The sequence below is a fragment of the Lucilia sericata genome, unplaced genomic scaffold, assembly GCF_015586225.1.
Source record: "Lucilia sericata isolate MDLA Ls3-8-SP2 unplaced genomic scaffold, ASM1558622v1 Contig000090F_arrow, whole genome shotgun sequence".
In the NCBI taxonomy this organism is placed as follows: Eukaryota; Metazoa; Arthropoda; class Insecta; order Diptera; family Calliphoridae; genus Lucilia; species Lucilia sericata.
This window is the reverse complement of record NW_023994123.1, coordinates 482,566-500,255: the sequence shown is the minus strand read 5'-3', so window position 1 is coordinate 500,255 and position 17,690 is coordinate 482,566. Positions and strand designations below refer to the sequence as shown.

The following is a 17,690-nucleotide window of genomic DNA, read 5'->3' as shown; positions in this document are numbered from 1 at the left end:
TCTAAAAAGGGACTTTCTGTATTTTTCTGTATATTCTCTATATTTTCATTCCCTACCTGACATTTTTTGAGTTTCCTGTTATTGATTGAATATCTATGAAATATTGAACATAGGAACCTGAATGAAAATCTATAAAAGGGGACTTTTGATATTGCAGATATACATAAATGTATATTGGACTGACTGAAAATTTACAATAATATTTATTTTTTTAAGATGAGGCTAGCGAAGTACACTGGGTAAAGCCAGTATTATTAATAAATATTTTTAAAAAAGGCTCAAATGTTTCTAGATTTAGAATACTTTCTCATTTACACTCTCTTGAATCTTAATGAAGAAATAGATAACTTGACAAAATTTTTGTTTCCGTAGTGAGGGTAAGTACATTCATGCATATGTGGAACTAATTTTGATTAGGTCCAGAAAGATTTATATTAATAGGCCAGTCCGAAAATATTTTAATAGAATGATTTATCAATACACAGAACATACTAATGTCGAATTTTATCAGATATGTATAATAATTTAATAACGAATTATGTGGTATTAAGTGATTTTCAGAAGTAAACCTTATATGGGAGATAAGACAACTAATGGACTGAGAAATATATAATGATTTCTACATACAAAATACACATTTATGTCGAATTTTATTCCCATAACTTTTATTGTCATTGTGCATTTAAGTAATTTTCGGAAATGGTCTTTATATGGGAGTTGTGAACAATTAGGGACTGATAAGGAAAAATTTCGTATAATTATTTATATGCAAAAAAAAATTGTAGTCGAATTTTACTCCAAGATTTATTATTTGTCAAATATGTGCGTTTAATTTGTTTTCCGAAGTGGACTTTATATAGTAGCTATGACCTGTCCGGAAAAATTTCGTAGAGGGATTCATATATACACAAAACATATTTGTGTATATATACAGAAAATATATTTGTGTAAAAGTGGAATATGTTTCGATTTTCTTTTAAATCTATATATATGTATGTATATAAAATTCTAACGTTACTGACTGACTGTTTCATCATCGCACAGCCTAAACGGTTGAAGCTAAAGAGCTGAAATTTGGACAGGAGGTTGGTCTCCCACCAAATAGATCCACTAAGAAGGGATTTTTGGAAATTCGAGTGTTTAGGGGGTAAAAACAAGTAAATTCGGAAACCTCATATCTCCTAAACTATAAAATATACAAAAACAGTTTAAAGCTTAGCGTCTTTCATTCAAAAAATTAGCGGACAAGTGTCTGGTACTTTTTCCAAATTCGGCCCTTTTAGGGAATAAACGGGTAAAAACTGTATTTTGGTACTTTTTTGCAGCCCATTTATCTCTTAATCCAGGGAACATTCAAAAAATATTTTCGACTCCTTCATTACTTGACGAAAAAATAAAAATATGAATTTAGTACCTTTTGGATATTCGGACGTTTAAGGGGTGAAAATTGTACCTATTTTTGGTACTTTTTTCATAAAACATTGTTTTTGGTTTATTAACTTATAATATGAATACATAATAACGGGCTCCCAATAATATGTAGCAACTTTTTGGAATAGAATTTTTATTTCGTTAATGGGGAAGAAAAAAGTACCAAAATAGGTAAAAACGGGAAATTTGATTTTATTCAAACACAATGATCCAATTTATATAAAATTTTTAGATTTAGAAACACTAAATATGCTAATGGGATTTTATTTGGAACACCGGTACCAAGTGATATTTTTTGGTACTTTGTCATTCTCCAACTGGTACTTTTTGAGTTTTCTATGATATTGAAATCGAGACATGAAATTAATACTAAATGGACTTTTCGGTACTTTTTCATTCTACATGGGTACTTTTTTGTGTTTTCTTTAAAATTAAACCTAGAAACATGAAATTAAGCATGTAAAGCCCGGAGTAAATGAGAATCTATAAAAGGGGACTTTTTGGTACTTTACATACTTCGACTGGTACTTTATTAAATTGAACCGAGAAACATGTAATTAAGCACTTGGAGCCTGGAGTAAATGGGAATCGTTCTTTAACTGGTACTTTTTGAATTTTCTATAATATTGAACTTAGAAACATGATGTTATATAAAAGAGGTCTTTTGGTACTTGATCTGGTACATTTTGAGTTTTCTAAAATATTAAATATATAAACATAAAATTAGACACGCAGTATCCTGATTGAACGAAAATTTAAGGTTCCTTTCTGGTACTTTTTTGTTCTTTTACTAATACTTTTCGAATTTTCTATAATATTGAACCTAAAAATATAAAATTGGACACGCAGCTTCTGTATGCGAGGAATTTCTGGTTGAAAATGAAACATGCATTTAATTAAAATCTATATATAAAAAGGCACTGTTCTTTTTAATTGTCTGTAATATTGAGACTACAATCATAAAATCAAACTTATATAAAAGGGGACTTTTTGATATTGCAGATATGTATATACATTTACAATAATAATATTTATTTTATTCCATTACCATGAGGGTAGCGAAGCACACTGGATGTAGCTAGTAATAAATAAAATAATGTTGAAATTTATGATATTTGTACTAGAATCCTGTTTTAAAAGTCGTCAGATTAGAGTTAAAACCATCAAATCTGGCAACAGTGTGTATGATAAGTAAGAACATATTATGTGAAATATTCCAACTGCATTTGTTCAAACGTATTTGAACATGGTTTAAAATCTTTTTTCGGTGCATGGGTCTAGTCATAAAAACTATTCGATTAGTTCACTTGAGTTACAAATAAATATTTATCGCTTAGTTTTTTATGGCAACCTTTAGTAATGATAAGAATTCTAGTACTAAGATGCACATTAATTCTCTTGTTTATGTAACGCATAGACATTATGAGATATAATTAGAAATAGAACATATTCTTATCACTAGCGCACTTGAAAACCCACCCTTAGATGGGAATATTAAATTGATAAGATTGAATGCATAAAAAGAGTGCATGAGGTCTTATCTTAGTTTTAAGTTAGTTTTAAGATTTTGTTTAATAGTTCTTAAGTTTTTAGTTTTAGTGTTTAAAAAGAATCCAACGAGTGACTTACAACCACTCGCGTTCTTTTAACATTTAGAGTGTTCATCGAGATTCGGACGAGTGCTTTACAACCACACGCCGTCTCGTGACATTCAACAATAAAAATATATATTTGTTTTATATATTTTTTTTTTACATTTGGTCCTTCGACCCCGATCAGTGCCGTGGCCAGGTTCACTGTTCGTGAAAAAAGCGTCAATCTCGGCTTCGACAGAGATTGTATTAGCAGCAGCTAATTATAAATCTAATATATATAACAAGTATATTAAAAAATAAATAAAATAAATACAATATGTCGACAACAATAGAAGAAGACCTAGAAACAAGGCTACGGAAGTACATGGAATCCATGATTATCTCCATTGAAGAAACGATGAGAGATGAGTTGCTGATAATGCTGCAAACTGCAGAGCAGCAAATTAAAGCACCACTTAATGAAAATGCTCAAAAATAGCAAAGAGCTCCAAGAGAGCTAGAAGAAACTCGACCAGAGTTGAAAAGAGCTCCAAGAGAGCCTGAAAATGCTCAAAAAGAGCAAAAAGTTCCAAGAGAGCTAAATCTGGCTTCAATGCCAAAAGAGGTTCCACGAGAACCGAGAGAAGCTTCAAGAGAGCTAGCGGATGCTCCAAAGAAGGACAAGGCGGCAAAATATAAAGAGAAGGTTTCAAGAGAAACAAAAAAGCTCCAAGAGAGCTAAGAAAGGCCAAAGGGCCAAAGGAGGTTCCAAGAGAACCAGTAAAAACTCCACGAGAGTTAAAGATGACTCCACGAGAGTCAGAAAATGCTCCAAGAGAGCAAAAAATCTCTATAAAAAAAGAGATAATAAAAGCTCCACGAGAGCTGGAAATGGCATCAATGCCGGAAGAGGTTTCAAAAAGCCATGAAGAAACTCCACCAGAGTTAAAAAGAGCTCCAAGACAGCAAAATGAAGACCGTTGCGATGAAATGAAGGAGGTAGAAGAAAATAGAAACAACACAGAAGAGTTTAAGAAGGTAACCTTTAACCTATGCTCGTGTTGCTATCATGGTGAACATGAATTGGAAGAATGTCCAAAATTTGGGTCTCTTTCACATGAGAGCAAATTTTGGGAGATTGAAAAGAAAATGAAAAGATCAAGAGAAGGGATTACCGGAGTTATAAATTTATATAATTCTGTATGCGATATTGACGAAAGAATTTTACTGTTGAGCAACTATATGAAGCAATTTGAATATTGCTATTCTCAGTGCGGTATGTTCGAAATGGACATATTAATTCAGTGGCACAGATCAAATGTCAAATACGAGAAAGTAATCCAATTACTAATGCAGAGGAGAGCTGAAATTAGCAAAGAAGCAGAAGGAGAGAATAATGAATCTTATTACAAATACAGATTTATTTCAACAATTCAACACTCTGAAGAAAACGATTCAGTTAGTAGTTTGTCTAATGTTCCTGCTAAAATTTTCCCGGCAAGTCCTCATTTTGGAGGATTTTATGATGGTGACAACACATTCTTGGGTGCTTCTGCTGAATATACTGTTGAAGAATCAATTGGAAATGATGAAGAAGATGAAAGAGGGAGTACTGGTGATGTTTTGGAAACTACAGTTGCTGTAAGGGATGCTTCGAAAGAACATGCTCTAATCGTCACTAAAGAATATATTGATATACAAGTAATTGAAGACAGATATGATTCTTCAGATTTAGATCCTGTTCCTGTTAAGCGCATTAAAAGCAAATTAGTTTCTAAACATGAAGTTCCTGAAGTTATTAGTGCTATTGTGAAAAGAGAATCAGATGACTACGATTTTAATTTCTCGAGCGCTTATCATGATGCTATTGTTGATGAAAAAGGTGCTTTAGAGAAACAACTCAATAATATCAACACTGAAGTTAAATATGCCACTAAAGATGCTAATAATAATTCCGATAAGGGGATTCAAAATGAAACTGGAGCTATCGCAGATGAAACCAATTCTAATGATACCACAACCGAAGTCAACATATACGATGTGGCATTAAATGTGTGTATTAATGCCAACAATGAAAGTACCGATGACGACAATGCTGATAATGATGCTAATAATGACGTGGAACTTGCCGAGGAAGAAACTGGAGATATCGATAATGAAGGCGGTGCTAATAATGAATTAGCCGAAGATATAGGAAGAGGAAGTCATGCCAATGATTCTGTACCGGTTTATTATACATAAGTATTCATAAATTACTATTACATATTTAGAAAAAATAATTATACATATATTTAGTATTTCCCCTGGCAGAATGTTCAAACGTATTTGAACATGGTTTAAAATCTTGTTTCGGTGCATGGGTCTAGTCATAAAAACTATTCGATTAGTTCACTTGAGTTATAAATAAATATTTATCGCTTAGTTTTTTATGGCAACCTTTAGTAATGATAAGAATTCTAGTACTAAGATGCACATTAATTCTCTTGTTTATGTAACGCATAGAAATTATGAGATATAATTAGAAATAGAACATATTCTTATCACTAGCGCACTTGAAAACCCACCCTTAGATGGGAATATTAAATTGATAAGATTGAATGTATAAAAAGAGTGCATGAGGTCTTATCTTAGTTCTAAGTTAGTTTTAAGATTTTGTTTAATAGTTCTTAAGTTTTTAGTTTTATAAATAAATTTAGTGTTTAAAAAGAATCCAACGAGTGACTTACGACCACTCGCGTTCTTTTAACATTCAGAGTGTTCATCGAGATTCGGACGAGTGCTTTACAACCACACGCCGTCTCGTGACATTCAACAATAAAAATATATATTTTGTTTTATGTATTTTTTTTTACAGCATTTAATTATAATTTTTTTTTTCAAATACTCCTTTTTTTGCTCAAAAGAAAGCTTAGTCAATTTCCTATAAGGGCTTTATAGTCCCAGAATACGAAGCAAGTGGGATATTTATCAAAATATTATTTTTTAACTTAAGAATAAAATTTTTGTAATATTTGGCACTTAATTTGCAATATTTTTGTTGTTGTATTTTTTACTCAAAAGAAAGCTCAGACCCTTTAAAAGCTTTGTGGTCAATTAGTGGGATGCAAGGGGCATATGTAAAAAAAATAATATTTTATCTCAAAAACATTTTCCACTAAGTAACAAAAACGTCCAATTTGAAAAAAGGGGAAAATTAAGTGAAAAATATTGCAAAAAATCTTATTCATAAGTTAAAAAATAATTGTTTTGATGAATATCCCACTCGCATCCTATTCTGCGACTATAAAGGCCTTAAAGGAAATTGTCTAAACTCTCTTTTGAGCAAAAAAAGAGAGTTTTTTGAAAAAAAATTATTAAAATTTTTTTTTAATAAATTTTTTTTTTTGCAAACAATGAAGAAATAGCTACCCAACAAAAATAAAACGAAGTACTTCCAAAAGAGTAACATTTATCACCACTTCGAAAGTAGCACTAATTGAATTTTGTTACCTTCTGAGGAAGTGATGTTTAAAGACTTCCGAAGAAGCGAAAATAATTCTATTTTTTCAATGTTGAAAATATATTTTTTGTTCTTAAATTTTTATGAGGTAAAACATGTTATATTTGGGCTTTTGTATTAAATGTTTCTATTACCCTAATTAATGTAAATATTATTTATGTCAAATTAGTTGTATTTTATAATACTACAATTTCACTACCGAATAACTTTCAAAAAAAGAGCATTCAAATTACTTCTTGAGAATCACTTCAGAAGTAGTGAATTTTGAATCAAATAAAAAAGACGTCCCTCCTATGGTAAGCATGTGGTAAAATCATCCCTTCTTCAGGTCTTTTTCAGTACTTCCATGGAGTAAATTCTACTTCTTTTTCGCTTCTTTGGAAGTTTTTTTTTGCTATCTGGGTTAAAACCCTGTATGACCAAAATGTCTCTCTCTAACTCCGGCAGTTCTTGACCGATAGAGCTGAAAATTTGTGTCTGGCCTATTATCCAATAGTACTAACCTTGGCGCAAATTTCATCACTTGACATGAAATTGCCATATGTATGTTAAAGAAGAAGTTTAACAAGTTAGAGTTCTATATTCGGCTATGTCGAATCTTAAATACCCTCTACCAGCAAGCTACTTTTTATTAAAACTTATTTAACAATGTATCTAGTCTTTAAATAACTCTTCATAGGTTTTGGTTCCGTAGTGAGGGTACTATCATTTAGTAATTTCTTTATGGAACTATTTTGAATAGGTCGAAACAAATGTATATTAAGTGATTTTCGGACATGGACTTTTACGGGTGCTATGACCTATTATGGGCTGATTTTGACGATGCCAAAAAATTTAGGAAAATGATTTGTATATTTACAAACCATATTTCTGTCGAGTTTTATCCGACGTCGAAAATTTTTATCACATATATTCGTTTTAGAATTTTTTGAAACGATATTTTTAGCTTTATATGAGAGCTACGACTTATAATGGACCAATTAGAAAACATTTTAGCAAAATTATTTATCTATACACAGAACATGCTCATGTTGAATTTTATCCGGATATAATCATTTAATAATAAATTATGTGGTATTAAGTGATTTTCAAAAGTGAACCTTATATGGAGCTATGACTAATTATGGACCGATCTGGAAAAAATTCCGTATACTGATTTATATATACACAAAACATATTCAGGTTGAATTTTATACCGATAACTTTTATTGTAAATGAAATTGAGCATTTAAGTTATTTTCGGTAATGATCCTTATATGGGAGTTGTGATTTATTATCGATCGATTCGGGAAAAATTTTGCATAATCATTTCTATATACAAAACATATTCACGTTGAATTTTACCCCGATAGCTTTATTAGTTAATGAAATATGAGCGATTAAGTGATTTTCGGAAGTGGACCTTATATGGGAGCTATAACCAATTATGGAACGATTCGGAAAAAATTCGTAGAGTGATTGATACATACACAAAACATATTCATGTCGAATTTTATCTCGATAGCTTTATTTATCAATGAAATATGCGCGTTTAAGTGATTTTCCGAAGAGGGTCTTATATGGGATATATGACCAATTATGGACTGATTCGAAAAAAATTCGCTGAATGATTGAATTTATATATATATATATATATATATATATATATATATATATATATATATATATATATATATATATATATATATATATATATATATATATATATATATATATATATATATATATATATATGTGATTAAAATGAAATGTGAGTGATTAAAATTTCGTAGAGTGATTGATACATGCACAAAACATATTCATGTCGAATTTTATCGCGAAAGCTTTATTTATCAACGATATATACTCGTTTAAGTTATTTTCGGAATTTGGCCTTATATGCGAGCCATGTCCAATTGCGGACCGATAACAATCTGCATTTGTGGTATGATTTCTGTTCATTATATTTTATATGTGCAAAATTTTGAGTTGATACGATATATTTGAGGAAGTTATTAACGAAATTTTGGATCGGTTGTTATGAATTTGAACATAATTGATCCCTTGGTAAAACAAGTAAGAGTGTTATATTCGGCTGTGCCGAATCTCATATACCCACCATCAAACCGTATGCCGTAAAAGGAATGCTCCCATATAAACATCAGGGTGATGTTTGGAATATGGCTTAAGACAATTATGGACCGAGCTCTTTTGAACTAACAAAATATTAATTTTTAATATTTTGTACTGTACTTGTAATTATCAGAGTTTTCTTCATCAAATTTTCTAAAGAGGATCTCATAAATGGTATATGGTCAATTGTTGACATATCCTCATAACTTTTTGTAGACTGATTTTGGTTCATATAAAACTTGTTTACATTCGCTGTTCTCGCATTTTTATGCCAGCAATTAGCGTTCATTTAATTTTATAAAGGGGCTTATATGGGGGGATAGGTTGGGACCTTGTATGGGCGGTAGGGTAAATTATGGACCGATCCTCCCTAAATTTAGTGGTGAGATTTTGGCACGCATTAAACTTATGTGCGTCAATTTTCGTCACTACAATCATATTTTTAAGCCAGTAATGAGCAGTATAGTTATTTGCAGAGGGGGGCCTTATATGGGGGAAGGGTCATTTATGGGCCGATCCAAAAAAAAAAAATTGGTACAGAGATTTTGGCTCGTAAGAAACTTACGTGTGTAGCATTTCATCGCTTTACTCTTATTTTTAAGACAGAAATGAGCGTTAAAGCTATTTCCTGACGTGGACCCAATAGGGGGAGAAGGGCCAATTATGGACCTATCCATAATAAAAGTTATTAAAAAGATTTTGGCTCGCGAGGAACTTAATTGTGTAAAATTTTATTGCTATATTCGTTTTTTTCAGCCAGTAATGAGCGTTAAAGTCATTTTCAGAAGGGGATCTTATATGGGGGGTAGGGTCATTTATGGGCTGATCTTAAAAAAAATTCGTAGAGCGATTTCGGTTCGTAAGAAACTTACTTATACCGAATTTCATCGCTATACTCGCATTTTTTGACCAGTAATGAGTGTTAAAGTAATTTTCTAAAGGGGACCTTATATGAGGGGTAGGGTCAATTATGGACCGATCCTCAAAAAATTTGGTGAAAAGATTTTGGCTCACATGAAACTTATTTATGTCGAATTTCATCGCTATACTTGCATTTTTGGGCCAGTAATGAGTGTTAAAGTCATTTTCAGAAGGGGACCTTATATGGGGGGTAGGGTCATTTATGGGCCGATCCTAAAAAAAATTGGTTAAAAGATTGGTTAAATTGGCTTTGGTTCGCAAGAAACTGACTTATACTGAATTTTATAGCTATTCCCGAATTTTTAGGCCAGTAATGATTGTTAAAGTCATTTTCTGAAAGGGACCTTATATGGGGGGTAGGGTCATTTATGGGCCGATCCTGAAAAAATTTGGTAGAAAGATTTTGGCTCATATGGAACTTATTTATGTCGAATTTCATCGCTATACTTGTACTTCTGAAGCAGTTATGCCCGTTGAAGCTGTTTTTTGGAGGTCCACTTGTATGGGGGCTATCCGAAAAAGTGGACCGATATTGTCCATTTTCAATACCAAACAAACCTTAACAATAGAGAATATTTATGCAAAATTTCAACTGTCTAGCTCCTCTCGTGTGGTCCCTATCGTGATTTCAACAGACAGACGGACAGACGGACAGACGGACGGACATGGCTAGATCGTCTTAGAATTTAATAAGGACCCGGAATATATATACTTTTATGGGTCTATCAGCAATATTTCGATGTGTTACAAACGGAATGACAAAATCAATATACCCCCCATCTTTTTTGATGGTGGGTATAAAAATGACGTGTGACAAAATTCATCGAATTATCTTTTGTAGTTGCTGAGAAAGCTGCTTAAGGATTACGAAAAAAACTTAATTTTTTTCGAGGTAGTCTGAAATTTTTACTCATAACTTTTAACGTTGTGAACCGATTTCGCTGATTTTCAATACCAAACTGTTTAGGACAATAATGAATATTTTTGGTGACTTTGGTTATTTCTTTTGCTTAGTTTTAACGTGAGCGTGTCTTAGGCAGACATACAGACAGACGGACGGACATGGCTAAATCGATTCGGAATTTGATAAGGACCTGGAATATTGTTGGGTCTCAGATCAATATTTCTCTTACACGGAATGACAAACTTACCCAGCAAAAAAAGAACATCCAAAGAAGTAGAATTTACTCCATGGATGTACTGAAAAAGACCTGCTGAAGTGATGATTTCAACACAGGCTTGTCATAGGAGGGATGTCCTTTTTATTTGATTCCAAAATCACTACTTCTGAAGTCATTCTCAAGAAGTAATTTTTATGTTCTTTTTTTGAAATTATTTGGATGAGAAATTGTATTATAGAATACAACTTGTTTTATAGAATATATATATATATATATATATATATATATATATATATATATATATATATATATATATATATAGAATATATATATATGTATTATAGAATATATATATATATATATATACTTTGTTGGGTCTCAGATCAATTTTTCTCTTACACGGAATGACAAACTTACCCAGCAAAAAAGGACCTCCAAAGAAGCGAAAAAGAAGTAGAAATTATTTGGATGAGAAATTGTATTATAGAATACAACTAATTTGACTTTAATATTAACATTAGTAAGGGAAATAGACCCATTTAATACAAAAGACCAAAAATAACATTTTTTTAACTCATAAAAATGTAAGAACAACAAAAATATATTTTCAGCTTCCAAAGGTAAAAAAATCACTTAGTGCTACTTTAGAAGTGGTAATAAATGTTCTTCTTTTGGAAGTACTTCGTTTAATTTTTGCTGGTGGAGGGTATAAAAATAAACAAGGTTCGCAACCGTTTCGAAACAGTGATAAGGTAGCGGTATTTCGACTTATTTCGGTATTGGTATTTTAGCGTTATCGGTATTTTGGCTTAATTCGGTAACGATATCTTAGAGTTATCGGTATTTTGACTTATATTGGTATTGGTATTTTGCATATTTCGGTATAACTATTTTAGCGGTAACGGTAGTGTACTAAAAAGATGTTAAAATAACTACACGGTGTGACATAATTTCAAAAAGGGAATACACTGTTCACGATACCTAGTGCAGTTTGTAGGTATAGTAGATTACGTAGCTCACAAAACGATATTTAGAATTTTTAACATACCTCGAAAATCGTATTTTTAATAGCTGTCGGACTTAAAAATTTGTAATTTTTTTATCCGATTTATCCGATTTTATTTTGGTAAACGCCAATATAAAGACAAGCTCCTCTCCTTTTTTAAAAGTGTACACACTTTTGTATTATATCTGAATATAAGTGAGTAATTAGGAACTGATAATTTTTTTTATTTTTTTACCCAATTTTTTAACTTTAAATTAATTCTGACGGACAATTTATTGAGAATGGTAATTTTAATTGACAACTAAATTGATTGATTTTGTGGAAAATGTACAAATTAACAAAATGAAGTTTTTCAGTCCAAAAATTACAAAAATTCAAAATTTTTTGAATTTTAAAATCGATTAACTTTGATTTTAAAGTAATATCTAAATTTCAAAATTGGGAAAAATTTTATTAGTTGTGTATTTTGGACTGTAAAAGAGTATTTTGTCGATTTTTATATCTAAGGGAAAAATCATATCGTACAATTAATTACATCAATTAATATACGATTAAAACAAGCGATATCTCATTTAATTTGAAAGAAAAATTATTAAAAGAGAAAAATAATTAAAAATTACTTTACTTAATAAAATGTCGGTCAAAAATGGACTTAAAGTTTCAAAAAATGGGTAAAAATATAAAAATTTGGGTTGAGTTTTTAATAATATGATGCTGCAGAATATAAAAGTGTGTTTACTATGTATAAAATCCGTTTTTTGGGAAATATTTTTCGCGGTATATCAAAAATTCTAAATATGGTATGGTGATCTACTCAACCAGATCTAAAAACCGCTCTTGGTCACATTTTTAGCGATTTTTACTGTCACACCGTGCTATATTCGGCTATACAGAATATATAGAACAACATCCGAAATTGAAAAAAGTCAATTTCGGAAGTGGGTAGGGTCTTCAATGAAGGATTATTCATCATTATCTCCATAACTTAAAGGAGTAATTATTTATTTTATTCTACCATAATTCGAACGGCAAACTTTTGGAATGATAGAATTAAATCTAAGACCGTATTGGTTAACATCATATGGGTACCAGGCCACTCGGGAGTAGGCAACGAAAGGGCGAATGTAATAGCTTTAAAGGGAAAGGAGCTCGAAGTAGTTAACCTGACAAACGAAAAACTATTCGACGCAGCTAAAGCTGAATTAAAAATATGGGTGACAGAATCCCGTAAGGCTTCTTGGAATAATGAAACGGTGGTAGAACCACAAAGATCCTATGGGGTGATCCTGATGAGAACAAGACGAGAAATCTCCTCAAAATGAGCAAGTCTGAAGTTAGTATGATGGTACGTATTCTGAGTGGACACACAGGATTACGAGCACGAAATAACATTCCAGACTAACACTTATTGGAAAATTATAAGGAATTACATCCAGCAAACTGAGTTTCTGAACATTGAAAAATAATATACTCAGTGAACAATTTTTATACCCTACAACTCTTAGTGGGGAGGATATATTGGGTTTGTGCTGATGTTTGTAACGCACAATAATATGATTTTTATACCCACCTTAAAGTATATCAGTCGGCTTAGAATCATTTGCTGAGTCGATGTTGTTATGTCCGTCCGTCCATGTAAACCTTGAAATCAAACTACAGGTCGCATAATTCAATGAAATTTCAGTGATGAAGCCTATTGAAAATGTTTATGATCGGTCTATTATTTGACCTATTGAAAATAGGTAACATCGGTCCAATATTTGACCTAGCCTCCATACAACTGAACTCCCCCGAGTAGGACTTTTAAGTTCATAATTATCTTCAATATACTCGTATCTCGACAAAAAGCTGCAAAACCAAGTTCTATACTAGCGTTCATGACCCTGATGAATTTTTTGATGATAGGGCCTCATTTGACCCTAGACCCTATACAAAGCCCCCTTCGAAACATGACTTAAATGTACACAATTTTATTCAGCAAAAAATGGCTAAAGTATATATGAGACAAGGTACAATTCAATTTAAATGCCATATATGGTATTATATGGTCGGCCTCGCCCGACTATAACTTCTTACTTGTTTTTCATGAAAAGGAGGGCACAACAGGCCCAATAGTAGCTTAGGTGTATTTCTTCGAATTTTATGTACTATCCTATCAACCTAACCTTTGGAATGATTTATTAGCTATAAACTGATTTTCTGTAAGAGATTTATATTGGAAATTAGGTTTCGGTTCCTTAAAAAACTTTTTTGGCCATTTCAACATGGCATTTCTACTGGCATTTTAAAGTAGTTTTCGAATTATGGTTAATATAAAACGTGATAATGTAAAATTTCATCGTTAATGCTTTTTTAACAAGCGTTAGTCATTATCTGAATTGGATCTTATATAAGTTCAATTATGAACCGATTATTTTACAATTTTGTAGAGAGATTTTGCTTGATAGAAAAGTCGAACATGTTATATTTCATTTATAATTATGGACCTATGTCAGCCATACTTTGGCTCTGACTCTGTTGCAGAATATTTTTCTATTTTGGCACATGAACTTTTGTGACTTATTTTATTTTATATGACTTGGTAAGTTCGATCCGTGATAAAGACTATCGAGATATTATACTCTATTTTCTAGTCTGTCTATAGTCTAGTCAATTGTCTATCATATATTTTAGTCTATATTCTTGACTATATTGTAGAGTATAGTCTATTCTATAGTATAGTCTGTAGTGATGTTAACAATATTAATTAAGTGAAAATTTATTCCCTTCTTGGGTATTTTTTATAGAATAACTGCAATGGTAACGGTAGTACCCAGCAAAAATAAAACGAAGTACTTCCAAAAGAATAACATTTATCACCACTTCAAAAGTAGCACTAATTGAATTTTTCTTACCTTGTGAGGAAGTGATGTAAAGACTTTCGAAGAAGCGAAAATAATTATATTTCTTCAATGTCGAAGATATATTTTTTGTTCTTACATTTTTATGAGATAAAAATGTTATATATGGGCTTTTATATTAAATGTGTCTATTACCCTAATTAATGTTAATATTATTTAAGTCTAATTAGTTGTATTCTATAATAATACAATTTCACTTTCGAATAACTTCCAAAAAAAGAGCATTAAAATTACTTTTTAAGAATGACTTCAGAAGTAGTGAATTTTGAAAAAAAACATTCCTCCTATGACAAGCCCGTATTATAATCATCAATTCTTCAGATCTTTTTCAGTACTTCCATGGAGTATTATATTTGGGCTTTTGTATTAAATGTGTCTATTACCCTAATTAATGTTAATATTATTTAAGTCAAATTAGTTGTATTCTATAATAATACAATTTCACTTTCGAATAACTTCCAAAAAAAGGACATTAAAATTACTTCTTAAGAATGACTTCAGAAGTAGTGGAAAAAAATATTCCCCCTATGACAAGCCTGTGTTATAATCATCACTTCTTCAGATCTTTTTCAGTACTTCCATGGAGTAAATTCTACTTCTTTTTCGCATCTTTGGAAGATCCTTTTTTGCTGGGTAGTGCAGAAAAGGTATTTTAGAGGTTACGATAGCTTAGCGATAACGGTTGCCAACCTTTGAAATAAATCAAAACATTTAAAAATTTTACAATAGAAAAAGAAAACCAGAACATAATAATGAATACGTAACCTACCTTTACAACACTGTAAACAGCTTGAGCATACAGAAGGTTTACTTCCACAGGATCTTGTGATAATTCTCTAGTTGACTTAAATAATCTTTTTTTAAAAACAAAACGATTTTCTCCTGATGATGATCCATTATTTAGTCGTTTATGTGTTGCTGTGGCTGGTTGTAATTTAACTTGTTTTAATTCCCATGCTGCTATAACATCATATAAGTAGTCAAAAGATTTGATATGTTCTTCTCCATTCGGTCGTGATTGAAATATGGCCCAACCTTCCGTATTAAATAGATTAAGTTTTTCGGCCAATTTTAACACGGCATCACCCGCTGTGTCCGTAGGATGGACATCAATAGCTTTTGTACGACCATCCAAAAAAAAAAATCGGCATACAATAGTTCCAAGTCGTCTCATTGCCTGCAAACATACATTTTAAAATCGAAAGTTATTATATTTTTTATTTTGTTGAGTATTGAGGGATTATATTCAATAGTAACTATCTTAATAGCGCTAGTAAAAAACGTTTTATTTTGTTAGTTCGTGAAAATTTTTTAATTTTTATCTACAATATATTTAATGGTGTGAAGTTATATTCGTCAGCCAAATACGTCACACACCACATTTGTGAAATATGTTCCACATAGAGTGTGTGCCAATCGGTAACAATTTATTTGAAAATGCAAATTTTTGATAGATATGAGGTGAATAAAATTTTACTATCTCATAGGGCTACATAAATTTTTGACAAATGTAAAGAAAAATTTGAAAATACAAAAAATAAAATATTTTATAATTTCAGTTTACATTTGTGATTGTAGAAATTTTTTCAATAATAAAAAATCAATAAAAGTGCTTCTTTTATTAAAATAAATGCAGATTTTCTTGTGAAATTAGTGACAATTGTCAAAATTTAATGTAATCAAAAAAGATTTCGTTTGGCACAGCAAAAGTGATAATATTTCCCACCATAAGAAAATTTTATTTTACCATAGAACTTTGCTGCCGTTTGGCACACAGTCATACTGTAAAATTCGTTTCCAAATTAATTAAATTAATTTTTTAATAAAACAAACACCAAATAAAATATTTTCTAAGGAAAAAAGTAAAATTATATTAAAATCTATTCAAAAAATAAATATATAAAATAAAAATTAGTTAAAATAATTGCATACTTGTCAAATACGGCAAAAAAATAGACACTTTGAGAAGACATGAATCGGTGTACCGCCAGAGTGGAAGTAGCCCAGGACCAGCTCTTTCCAAAAATACATATGCAGTTCCAGCTCTGGATAATTTTTAGAATTTTTTGAAAATACATCAAATTTTGAAAGAAATGGAGGAATTTTCAAGTGGATCCAACGGGCATTTGGAGAAGAAATAAATCGGGTGACCAAAAAAAACATTTTATTTGGTGTTTGTTTTATTAAAAAATTAATTTAATTAATTTGAAATCGAATTTTACAGTATGTGGAACATATTTGACAAATGTGATGTGTGACGTATTTGGCTGACGAATTTAATTTCACACCCTTATATTTTTCAACTAGGTGCGCGTACCCGGCGTTTCCCGGGTTTCTTTTAAAATAAAGATAATATTATTCTGTCTGTAATGACTATACTTTTAATATTTTAATATATGGGCAATTCCGATTGTATGTGACATTCGTGGCCTTCTGTAGGTTAGTGGTTAGTGTTCTAGTCTGGTAGACCGGAGGTGGTGGGTTCGATTCCCACCTGAGGCACTGGTTAAGGAGCGCACAGCAGGACCGATAGAGGCCTAGGTGTATTTCTTCGGATTTGATGTTATAGACCCCCTCAGAACTAACTAACGAACGAACAACAACTAACGAACTACGAACTAACAACTAACAACGAACGAACGATAAAACGAACGAACGAACTAAACTAACGAACGAACTAACAACTAACACTAACAACGAACAAACGAACAAAGAAAAACTAACGAACTAACAACGACAAACGAACAACGAACGAACGAACGAACAACGAACAAAGAACGAACGAAAGAACAACAACGAAACCAACAAACAACTAACGACAACTAACAACTAACGACTAACTAACACAACTAACAACGAAAGACTACGAACGAACGACAACGAACGAACGAACGAACGAACGAACGAAACGAACGAACGAAGAACGAACGAAGAACGAACGAACGAACGAACGAACGAAAGAACGAACGAACGAACGAACGAACGAACGAACGAACGAACGAACGAACGAAACGAACGAACAACGAAAACGAACGAACGAACGAACGAACGAACGAACAACGAACGAACAACGAACGAACGAACGAACGAAACGAACGAACGAACGAACGAACGAACGAACAAACG

The 17,690-nt window shown here is 31.5% G+C and overlaps 1 protein-coding gene across 1 annotated transcript in view; it reads right to left on the bottom strand.

Annotated features, from left to right (window-relative positions):
• The window catches only part of LOC119599837 (myosin-I heavy chain), a 779,075-nt gene that overhangs the window by 290,767 nt on the left and 470,618 nt on the right, over positions 1-17,690 (bottom strand). Inside the window, exon 8 of the mRNA XM_037949747.1 lies at positions 15,334-15,741. Within this exon, the coding sequence (XP_037805675.1) occupies positions 15,334-15,741 (408 nt within the window). The remainder of the gene's footprint in view (positions 1-15,333; positions 15,742-17,690) is intronic.